The following is a 12,534-nucleotide window of genomic DNA, read 5'->3' as shown; positions in this document are numbered from 1 at the left end:
CCTACTGATATTAAAGCAAAACTAAGACAATTTATGGTATTACTATATTGATTTGTATCAACAAGAGTGAATTGGTCTGGATTTAGAAGTGATGCAAACCTGGTATCATTTCTAAATTACCTAATGTTAGAATGGGTAATTGTCACAGAAGAGGACACAGGGAGTTAAACAGGTATCCTAAATTTTAGGAAAGTAGTGACATAAACCATCACAGAAAATAGGCATGATTTCACAGTCAAGCCTGGTGAGTCAAAAAGAAACAGCATGAGGGTGCCTATGTGGCTCAGTTGGTTAAGCATTCAACTCTATGATCTCATGATTCGTGGGTTTGAGCCCCACGTTGGGCTCTGTGCTGACAGTGCAGGGCCTGCTTGGGATTCTCTCTCTCTCTCTCTCTCTCTCTCTCTCTCTCGCTCTTTGGCCCTCCCCTGCTCATGTTCTCTCTCTCAAAAAAAAAGAAAAAACTTAAAAAAAAAAAAAAACAACCCACAACAAAACAGTATGGCTTCTAACAGAACTACAGAACTGGGAGCAATTTCTATGAGAAATGAACAATGAGTGTAAAGAAGATGGTGTGTCTTCACCGTGAACTCTTCTGGATCATTTCAAAATATGAAAGAAACAGGTAACAATAATGTGAACCAGGGGCACCTCGATGGCTCAGTTGGTTTGTGGGTTTGTATATGGGGCTCTGCGATGACAGTGCAGAGCCTGCTTGGGAATTTCTCTCTCTGCCCCGCCCAATGCACGTGCACTCTCTCTCTCTCAAAATAAATAAATAAAGACTTTTAAAAAAGACCCCACCTAAAACTAGAAGCAGTTTAGGTTCAGGAAAAATGAGAAGGACAACAGAAGGACTTCGTGGCAGTTACCAGTAAAATAAAAAAAAGGGGAAAGCCAATTTCTTAGGAAAACAGTGCAATTTAACAGTTGGCCAAGAAAAAACTAAGGTACTCGGCTTGAAAACTGTCATGCTCTTTCAAATAAGAAGGGGTTAAACAACTGTAAAGGAAGAACCAAGCTTCAGATAGGCGAATACAGTGATTATCAAACTATTTCTAGTAAGTTCATGTTTGATACTCAAATGACAGATGTGATTATTGATACATCGCAACAGTAGTTAGTTATTGGTCTTGAGAAATCATGAAAAACATCAGAGACTTCAGAAGACTTGGGAGGAGTAAATGATGGCTAACTTAAGAAGGAAGAAAGAATATCTTCCATAACCACACACTGTTAACTCGGAGTTGGATATGGGAGTAAGTCCACAAGGCAGCTGGTGAGCCCTAAAAAGATAGTCATCAACAGGAGGCAACAAGGGTTTCCTGAGAACAGATTATGTAAAAAAGTGGAACGTACTACTTGGTAACAGTTCAGGGAAGACTACAGATGTAGAAACTAATCCTTTTTTCATTTTTGATAATTTAAAAATACAACAACAAAAACCTTCAGTAAGATGCTGGCTTCCAGGAAAGAGGGGAAACAAATAATGGTTAAGAGGACAAACTAGGAAGCCAGACTACCTGAGGATAATAAGCACTTACATTTACTGTTGAGAAGATTAAATGAATAAAATATACAAAGTGCTTAGGACAGTGGTGCCTGGCACAGAATAAACTTTTTATGGGTTAGTTTTTATTAACAATAGTAACAACAGAATGATCCTTACTGTTGTATCCTTGCAAACACATCTGTATTCATCACATCAGAATGCTTATTAGTACCAAGTGCTTAGTAAGTTCACAAAAGGTTACAGAGCTCTCCCCTTGGTTCTGACCTGTTTAACATCAATGACTGGAAAGAATATACAGAAGCACAAACACACAACATCTGCAGATTCAAAGCTAGAAGGAGAGAAAAGCAAATTGCAAAACCAAAATGAATTCTCTACCTTAGCCCCAAACACTAACAATATTTCAGAGAAACAATACTGTCCTAAGTTGAGCCTGAGTGGCTCACTTGGTTGAACATCTGAATTAAGCTCAGGTCATGATCTCATGGTTTGTGAGTTCGAGCCCCGCACTGGGCTTGCTGCTGTCAGTGTAGGGCCCAATTTGGATCCTCTGTCTGCCCCCTCTCTCTGCCCCTCCCTCACTTGCGCTCTCTTGTGCGTGTGCTCGTGCGCGCTCTCTCTCTCAAAAACAAACAAAAACCAACCACAAACACAAAAACTTTTTCCATATGTAAATATGGGGCAAGATTTGCATTAAGTCTTCTCATTTTTAAAAGATATTTGAGGGATTTGGTTGTTCACAGGTTAAATTAGCCAAGACCATAATATAGCTCCTTTGAAATGGGGTGAATTAACAAAAACTCTGAATTACTAGGAGTATCCTGATTACAAGAAGTTAATAGTCTCTCTGTATACATCCTGGGCAAACCATATCTAGAATAACATATTCAATTAGGTGCCACCAATTTTAATGTTATCCTGACACAGGCAAACAGGCACTTGAGATGAAGAGTGCCCCAGATATTGTGTCCATAATGAATAGAAAGGCAGAAAATACATACAGTTTGCAGAAGAGAGAACTAAGGGGACAAAGGAAGAGTCCTTAGATCAAGGGTTAGGGAGGCCAACTTAGCTTCACTAAACTGAAAATCTTTCTTTCTTTAACATTTTTTTTTTTTTTTTTATTGAGAGAGATTGTGTGTGTGCATGCGCGAGCAAGCGGGGTGTGGGGGTGGATGGGGAAGTGGGGGAGGGGAGAGAGGCAGGAGAGACAGAATCTTAAGCAGGCTCCACTCTCAGCATGGAGCTCAACAGGGGGCTAGACCCATGACCCTGGGATCATGACCTGAGCTGAAATCAAGAGCTGGACCAACTGAGCCACGCTGACACCCCTGAAGAACTTTCTAAATGAAGACAGGAACAGTGAGCTACCAGGTCTTTGTCATTTAATGTAGTCACAGAGAGATTATCCGACTGTTTGCCATGGAGGTGAGCTAACCTATAAACTCATCAGGAGAGGGTATTATATTCACTGATACCCAGCTCAACACACAAGTCAATACATGGTTGACAGAGATAAAAGGAGAAGGCTAGGAAAAAAAGTATTACTTTAGATCTCTTCCAGATCTAAGATTCTACTACTAATTTCATTTCATAGTTATTATTAGTTATTAGTTATATTTTTTATTAAAAAACAAACCCCAGGGGCACCTGGCTGGCTCAGTTGGTGGAGCATGTGACTCGATCTGTGAGTTCAAGCCCTACGATGGGTGGAGACTGGGTGTAGAGATTACTTAAAACAAGCACACAGGGCGCCTGAAGCTCAGTGAGTTAAGCATCTGCCTTCAGCTCAGATTATAACCTCGCAGTTTGTGGGTTCGAGTCTCACATTGGGCTCTGTGCTTGGGATCCTCTCTCTCTGCCTCTACCCTGCTTGTGCACGCTCGCTCTCTCTCTCAAAATAAATAAACTTAAAACACACACACATTCACGCCACCACCCCACTCCACCCCCAAATTGTTTCTGTAAAATTTGGGTTAAAAGAGAACATGGTATAGCTTTAGGATTACTTCATTTCGTTTTGAAAACAATGTCAAAAGAGATTCTACTCAAGTCCTGAGAAGTAGAGGTACAGGCTTTGGTTGTCGCTGCCTCCTGTTAAAAACTATTATTAAAGTCATTATGAAACTTCCTATTCAACTTCCTGCCGAAAATCTAAAAGAATTAAAAATTTTAGCTAGTGTCAGTGTGTAACACAGAGCCCCAGAGATGTCAGACTATTTGACAACCAGAGAAAGCAACCTTGTGACTCATTTTTCTATAGTATAGATCATCCTACTATCAGAGCATTTAGGGAACCAACAAAAATCCCTGAATTCCCACAAAACTTCAAACCAACCAACCAACCAACCAACCAACCAACCAACCAACCCAAAGCTCACTAATCAGAAACTGAAATCTTCCTCCCAGAAACCCAACCTGAAAAAGCCCTCAGGTTACCTCAGAGTCCCCAATCAGTTGAATGGCTTCAGCCAAAGCCGACCAGAAGATAATCTTCACATTTTCTTTTTCAAAGTATGTGGCCCAGGCACTCCGCTGCTCAGCAGTCAGCAAGTCTGCCTTATTTATCAGAATGACATTTTCCTTACTGTCATCTATTTCTTTCACGTAACATTCCTGGGCAAGACAAAGGTATTTAGAAAGGCCTCTTCAAACAAGTAAATATTGGGCAAATTATACTGAAGACCCCCAAGTATGACTAAAAATTTTTACTGCCCCTAGTTTTAAGTCAACCCTAATTTAAAGAGTTTTCATCCTGCTACATTCTAATGATCCTTCCAGTAAGCTCTGAGAAAGGTAGGTCACATACACTTAGAAGTACCCTCAACATAAAAAATTGGAAAGGGTAAAATGAAATGCTCTCCTGTCCTGCTGAAGGGTAATAGATCGTTCCACTTTAAATACTGTTGTTCCTCTCTCTGATACTGCCGAAGTATTTCTTTTACACAGTTAAAGAACTGTAGAGCTAGATTTGTCAGCTAGCAGGGACTAAAAGAAAAACAAGACTCGATTAATTGATATTAATTCCCAAACACAGCTCTTCATTAGGGAACACACCAGAGTGTGACTTCACAAGAGTTTCACAAATGAGATTTTTGTCTCTCACCAATGGATTTAAAAATATCCTGTACTATTACTATCATGGTCCTCAAACACAAATAGGAATACTTCACATGTGTACAGTGTTGTACTAATCCAAAGCCTGTATTACATTCTTTCATGTAATCTTCACTCCTTAATTATTACTACCTGTGGTGTTTTACAAACAGTTCACTGTAAAATATCACAGCAGGTAGTAAGTAAGGTGTGACGAGAGAGAACATGACAGGATGGGTAAGACGGGACTAAAAAGTACAATGTTATTTAAACCGATGTCTCTTAAAAAATGAGAAACACTGGCAAATATCTATTAACAAATTGGCTTCTAAACTAGAAGCTAGAGAGTTCATGTGTTTGTCCCTTCCTGCAGATGAAAATGATTGTTTTAGAAGGAAAACACCTGTCTAAACAGCAGCAGTGTGTAAGCGCCCGACCCTGGGAGGAGAGGCGGCCTACTTGAAGCTAGAGGAGGGAACAGAACGCTTGCCTACAGTTACTGCTGTCAGTGAGGCCATCCTCCCACCGCGGCTCTGAGGACTGCACATTTGAATTTTGTCACACTTTACTTACCAAGTCCTCACATCTAAACAGGAGTGGGTTTCGAGCATCTACTATTTGGACCACGATATCACTGAAAAAGAAATACGAGATACTCCAATCATTGTGAAGTGAAACATGACCACATAATAATAATAGCAAACACTGTCCATATATTAGCACTTGGCACATCAATCGTTTTAAGGTATAATTATCCCCAGTTTATGTATGAGGAAACTGAAGCTTAGGACAGTTAAGTAATTTGTCTAAGGTCACCAGCTACTCCTGATGGAGCTCAAAGGGAGCTCTGTCTGGACCAGAGGACATGCCTGTAATCATAACATCCTCTTGCTGTTTTATGTCCGAGAGGACCCTGATGATGTTTCATTGCTAAAACTTCAACTGGATCTTCTAGTAAACTCTCCTGGTGAGGCAAAAGAGTATTCCAAATACTTTAATCCAAGATGAGGTCTACTGCATACTCAGTACCTAATCCACACTGGGGTTAAGACCTCAAAAGAAAACTAATAAATCACTTGCTGACAGCAGCCACTATCAAAGCCTGTATGTTTTTTAAACCCAGGGCTGACAAGAGAAAGCATACATCCAAGCAAATCATCATCCATCAGTTCCAACAATGTGTTTAAATGGCACAAATACAAAACAGGAAAATATCAACTTAAGATGCCACACTGAAGCAGGAATGATGAGTCCAACTTCTGTCACATAGAAGATGCAGGAGTAAGAGAACCTTCTGTAGCTGATACAAGCTCCTTAAAGCCCTCACAAATGTAGTGGGGACTACAGCACCCTAGCACTGCAAGAATAAGTATCTCACTTCCCTGGGAGGATCACCCTTCCCATCCTGCCTCTGTGCCTAGGAAAGATGCTGTAAGGGGCAGCCGCAACTGCCGCTGGAAGGAAGTAAGTCTGGAATTGTGATCCTTCCAGCTTTGGTTTTCTTTTTCAACATTACTTTGGGTATTCGGGATCTCTTCTGGTTCCATACAAATTAAAATTTTTTTTTTTTAAACTTTATTTATTTTTGAGAGAGAGAGAGAGAGAGAGAGACAGAGTGCAGGCAGGGGACGAACAGAGAGAGAGGGAGACACAGAATCTGAAGTAGGCTCCAGGTTCCAAGCTGTCAGCACAGAGCCTGACACAGGGCTTGAACCCACAAACCGTGAGATCATGACCTGATCCGAAGTTAGACGCTCAACTGACTCAGCCACCCAGGCGCCCCATTTATTTTTAATCTTCATTTATTTTTGAGAGAGAGACAGAGTGCAAGCGGGGGAGGAAGAGATAGATGGTTGCATACAAATTTTACAATTGTTTGTTCTAGCTCTGTGAAGAATGCTGGTGGTATTTTGATAGGGATTGCACTGAATGTGTCGATTGCTTTGGTTAGTATAGACATTTTAACAATATTTGTTCCTCTAATCCATGAGCATATGAAATGCTTTTCCATTTCTTTGTGTCCTCTTCAATTTCTTTCATAAGCTTTCTTTGTTTTCAGTATACAGATCTTTTACTCTTTGGTTAGGTTTATTCCTACGTATTTCATTCCTAGGTCTTTTTGGTGCAACTGTAAATGGGACTGATTCCTTGATTTCACTTTCTGCTGCTTCATTATTAGAGCATAGAAGACATGCAACCAATTTGTGTACATTGAGCTTACATCCTGTGACCTTGCTGAACTTATCAATCAGTTCTAGCAGTTTTTTTGTGGAGTCTTTTGGGTTTTCCAAAAGTGGAGTATCATGTTGTTTGCAAAGAGTTAAAGTTTAACTTCTTTTTTGTCAATATGAATGCCTTTTCTTTTTGTTGTCTGATTGCTGAGGCCAGAATTTTCAGTCCTGTGTTGAACAGCAGTGGTGAGACTGGATATCCCGGTCATGTTCCTGACCTTGGGGGGAAAGCTCTCAGTTTTTTCCCATTAAGGATGATATCAGCTGTGGTCTTTCATATACGGCCTTTATGATGTTGACGTATGTTCCTTCTATACCTACTTTCTTGAAATTTTTTATCAAGAAAGGATGCTGTATTTCGTCAAATTCTTTTTCTGCATCTACTGAGAGGATCATGTGGTTCTTATCCTTTCTTTTATTAATGTGATGTATCACACTGATTGATTTGGGAATACTGAACCACCCCTATAGCCCAGAAATAAATCTCACTTGATCATGGTAATTTTTTTTTTTTTTTTTAATGTAGTGTTGGATTTGATTTGCTAGTATCTTGTTGAGAATTTTTGCATCCATGTTCATCAGGGAAATAGGGTCCGTAGTTCTCCTTTTTAGTGGGGTGTTTGTCTGGTTTTGGAATCAAGATAATGCTGGTCTCACAGAATGAATTTGGAAGTTTTCCTTCCACTTCTATTTTTTGGAACAGCTTCAAAAGAATAGGTAGTAACTATCCTTTAAATGTTTGGTAGAATTCCCCTGGAAAGCCATCTGGCCCTGGACTCTTGTTTGTGGGAGATTTTTTATTACTGATTCAATTTCTTTACTGGTTATGGGTCTGTTCCAATTTTCTATTTCTTCCTGTTCCAGTTCTGGTAGTTTATATGTTTCTAGGAATTTATCCATTTCTTCCAGATTGCCCAACTTGTTGGCATATAATTGCTCATAATATTCTCTTATTATTGTTTGTATTTCTGCGGTGTTGGTTGTGATCTCTCCTCTTTCAATCGTGATTTTATTTATTTGGCTCCTTTCCTTTTTCTTTTTGATCAATCTGGCTAGAGGTTTATCAATTTTGTTAATTCTTTCAAAGACCCAGCTCCTAGTTTCGTTGATCTGTTTATTTTTTTTTAATTTCATTATCATTGATTTCTGCTTTAATCTTTATTATTTCCCTTCTTGTGCTGTTTTTGGGCGTTATCTGTTGTTCTTTTTCCACCTCTTTTAGGTATAAGGTTAGGTTGTGTACCAAAACTGCAATCATCAAAGACACTATGGTGCTGTCACAAAACAGACACAAATCAATGGAACAGAATAGAGAACCCAGAAATGGACCCACAAATGTATGGCCAACTAATCTTCTACCAAGCAGGAGAGAATATCCAACAGAATAAAGACAGTCTCTTCAGCAAATGGGGCTGGGAAAACTGGACAGCGACATGCAGAAAAATGAACCTGGACCACTTTCTTACACCATACACAAAAACAAACTCAAAATGGATGAAAGACCAAAACGTATGACAGGAAGCCATCAAAATCGTAGAGGAGAAAGCAGGCAAAAGCCTCTTTAATCTCGACCACAGCAACTTCTTACTAGACAGGTCTCCAGAGGCAAGGGAAACAAAAGCAAAAATGAAAATGAACTATTGGGACCTCCTTAAGATAAAAAGCTTCTGCACAGCAAAGGAAACAATCAACAAAACTAAAAGGCAACTGATAGAAAGGGAGAAGATAGGTGCAAATGACATATCAGATAAAGGGTTAGTATCCAAAATCTATAAAGAACTTATCAAACTCAACACCCAAAGAGCAAATAACCTAGGGAAGAAATGGACCAAAGACACAAACAATTTTCCAAAGAAGACATCTGGATGGCTAACAGACACATGAAACAAATGCTCAACATCACTCGTTATCAGGGAAATACAAATCAAAACCACACTGAGATACCACCTCACACCTGTCAGAATGGCTAAAATGAACAACTCAGGAAACAACAGATGTTGGTGAGGGTGCAGAGAAGGGAAACACTTTTGCACTGATGGTGGGAATGCAAACTGGTGCAACCACTCTGGAGAACCATAGGGAGAGGTTCCTCAAAAAATTAAAAACAGAGCTCCCCTATTGAACTACTAGGTATTTATCCAAAGGATACAAAAATGCATATTCGAAGGGGCACATGCACCCCCCCTCCAATGTTTATAACACTGCTATCAACCATAGCCAAATTATGGAAAGAGCCCAAATGTCCATGACTGATGAATGAAAAAAGATGCGGTATACCTATGTGTGTGACACACACTGGAATACTACTCAGTGATCAAAAAGAATGAAATCTTGCTATTTGCAACAATGTGGACAGAACTAGAATGTATTATGCTAAGCGAACTAAGTCACAGAAAAGATAGCTATCATATGATTTCACTCAGATGTGGAATTTATGAAACAAAACAGATGAACACAGGGGAAGGGAAGGAAAAATAACAGGGAGGCAAACCATATGGGACTCTTAAAATACAGAAAACAAACGGAAGGTTGCTGGAGGGGTGTTGGGCAGGGGGATGGCCTAAATGGGTGATGGGCACTGAGGGGGGCACTGTTTGGGATGAACACTGGGTGTTATAAGTAAGTGATGAATCACTAAATTCTACTCCTGAAACCATTATTACACTATATGTTAACTAACTTGGATTTAAAGGAAGGAAGAAAGGAAGGAAGGAAATAAGCTGCAGACATACGGCAGTCTCCTAAAAATCCATGTCTGGTTGGCCTGTTCTGAGGTAATGCTTATGCAACTAGGCTGGAGATTGAGGAAATGTATTAAGTCAAGCTTATCATATAAGGCAGGGCTTTGACAATCAAAGTGCGTTTTCTTTCTTTCTTCCTTTCTTTCTTTCAAAGTTTATTTGAGAGAGAAAGAGTGTGCACATGCGTGCATGAGGGGGATGAGCAGAGAGAGAGAGAGAGAGAGAGAGAGAATCCCAAACAGGCTCTGCACTCATAGCCCAATGCAGGGCTCGAACTCACGAACAGTGAGAAATCATGGCCTGAGTCGAAATCAGGAATCAGATGCTTAAAGGACTGAGCCACCCAGGTGCCCCTCACAGTTCATTTTCTTTCAGACTAGTTCAATTTCCAGCTTCATAATGTGATTCAAAGGAACTCACAGACTTGCTAATTTAAGACAAATTGTTAAGTTCTGTAATTAAGTGGGTCCCAGTATTTCTTCTTTAAAGTAATAGCTACCACTTTCAAACTGGGAGGATTTAACAGTAAATGCAACAATGACTGCAAAACATGGACAAAACCTAATAAACTAAAATTGCAAGGTCCACAAACATTAGGTCTACCCAGCAAACATGGAGAAACAATAATGAGCTCAGAAACGCTAGGAAGAAAAGACAAACTTGAGACCACTGGCTTTGGGGATCTTGGGTGACTCAGCTGGTTAAGTGTCCAACTTTGGCTCCGGTGGATCTCATGGTTCATGGGCTTAAGCCCCGCGTTGGGCTCTGTGCTGACACCTCAGAGCCTGGAGCCTGTTTCAGATTCTGTGTCTCCCTCTCTCTCTGCCCCTCCCCCACTCACACTTGCTCTCAAAAATAAACTAAACATCAAAAAAAAAAAAAAAGGCAGTTGCTTCATGTGCTGAATTAGCACATGCAAAGTGCTGTATACCAGAAAAGGCTCATGCAGCACAATAATGCCTTATCTTACTGGAATACGGTGTTCTGCCCTCAGTGCCCCAGCAGCTTCCTGCATTTCAATTACAGGGTATACATCGAATCTTTTCCAATAACGACTCTCAAAATTAAAGAGCCAGATGGCTTAGCTAGCTTATTACCAAACAGGAGACATCTGCTATGCAAAACACATCAACAAATATTTCCTGTTAAAAAATGTGGCAGTAGTCCCTTTATTAATAATATTTCTATGTGGGGAGCCTGGGTGGCTCAGTCGGTTAGGCGGCCGACTTCGGCTCAGGTCATGATCTTGCGGTCCGTTGAGTTCTAGCCCCGCGTCGGGCTCTGTGCTGACAGCTCAGAGCCTGGAGCCTGCTTCATATTCTGTGTCTCCCTCTCTCTGGCCCTCCCCTGTTCATGCTGTCTCTCCGTCTCAAAAATAAATAAACGTTAAAAAAAAAAATTAAAAAAAAAAATTTCTATGTAATTCAGATCCACTTCCATGTGATCTAAACTATACTGAGCTAGAAATACGCTCTCTCTTATAAAGAGAAAAATACAGCATAATAAAACTAACAGAACAAGTAATATTGTAAATCTATTGAAGCTACAGGCTCACTCTGGGGAAACCAGTAGCTTATTTAGGGACATAAAAAGTCTGTCAAATGTGGAAGAAGGAACACATATGGTTACCTCTGTTCCCTCTTAAAACCTACAAAAACGAAAGCAAACTCTGATGCTCATTAGGATAAAGAGAAAGAAAGAACAGCAGCAACTGAGACATGGTAGCGCAATCAAGAAGCCTGTTCACGCCTCAGAGCCCTGAGGGAGCTCGGGACTAGAGGCATCAGATGAAGGCCTTGAGGCAAGGGTGAAGAATGGGACTGACATCAATCTGGTGAGGAGCTCTTAGGTCCTCTCTTCTGTTCCGTTCAGTCTGGCAGTTACACCGCCTGATTCTCCTATTCCAATAGCAGATGGCTAGGGTTTCTTATAAAGAAAATGAACCCAAGAGTCTCCAGAATTGGAACCTCAAGCAACAGGAGAAGATGGGAAAGAGATGCTATACTGAAAAAGGGTGGATTAAACAAGCCTACATACCCAATGGTGAACATGCCCACACACCTTGCGTTATACTCCCACCTTTAGCGACGTTCTCAGTAGGACAGAATTTTTATCTTTAAGAAACTGACTGGATCTAGGGAAAACACCCATAGAGCCTAACATCTTGGGGTATTCCAACAAAATAAAACTGATCCCTGTTCAGTCCTATACAGTGAAGTCACCAGTTGGCAAATTCCATCCAAACAGGTGGTCTTGTCAATCCCCTTTGTAATGCTTCATTCTTAGATACAAACAGACAATAAACATTGCTTGACACGTGAGAAAGGCCTCTTACCTAAGTCAGAAACCAGAATAAATGGAAAAAAAAAGGAACAGAGAGGAAAGACAGACAATATAATAAATAGAAAATCTAAAATAAAAAAAAAACAAACAGAAAAAACAATACTGTAAATGTGCAGATGGGAGTATTCCAAGGTGAGGTTTCATTACTTTAAAGCTTATTATTTCTCTTTGGAAATAAGAACACAGGCATTTCAGCAGTCCACATCTTCAACTGTTAATGAGGCACTGAAGGAGAGATCCACTCTGCTCCAAAGAAGTTCCCAGAAGAATCATAGTGGGTCTTCCCAAACCTCACTGAAGCCTAACTGAATCAAAGGGGCCTGCACAGACCCTGGGAACCAGCAGCAAGCTTCTACTTTTTTTCAGACTTAGAGATTTGCCTTGTTACTGTGACTTCCCCATATTCCAGCCCAATAGCCCTGTCTCTGCCCCTGAGGGAGCAGGATGGGGAAGGCATGTAAATGACTTAAAAAAAAAAATTGAGGTATAATCCACCTCTTAATTGAGGTAAAATTAACCCTTTCAAAGTATGCAATTCAGTGGTTTTTAGTATATACACAAAGTTGTGCAACCATCACCACTAATTCCAATTAAAATAAACCACTCCTTG

The 12,534-nt window shown here is 40.3% G+C and overlaps 1 protein-coding gene across 1 annotated transcript in view; it reads right to left on the bottom strand.

The window, feature by feature from the left end:
• LSG1 (large 60S subunit nuclear export GTPase 1) overlaps positions 1 to 12,534 on the bottom strand; it is a 36,074-nt gene that overhangs the window by 13,469 nt on the left and 10,071 nt on the right. Inside the window, exons 6-7 of the mRNA XM_015073793.3 lie at positions 5,183 to 5,243; positions 3,953 to 4,129 (exon numbers count right to left, since the gene is read on the bottom strand). Of these exons, the coding sequence (XP_014929279.1) occupies positions 3,953 to 4,129; positions 5,183 to 5,243 (238 nt within the window). The remainder of the gene's footprint in view (positions 1 to 3,952; positions 4,130 to 5,182; positions 5,244 to 12,534) is intronic.

This window comes from Acinonyx jubatus, chromosome C2, assembly GCF_027475565.1.
Source record: "Acinonyx jubatus isolate Ajub_Pintada_27869175 chromosome C2, VMU_Ajub_asm_v1.0, whole genome shotgun sequence".
NCBI lineage: Eukaryota > Metazoa > Chordata > Mammalia > Carnivora > Felidae > Acinonyx > Acinonyx jubatus.
This window is presented reverse-complemented; position numbering and strand designations above follow the sequence as displayed.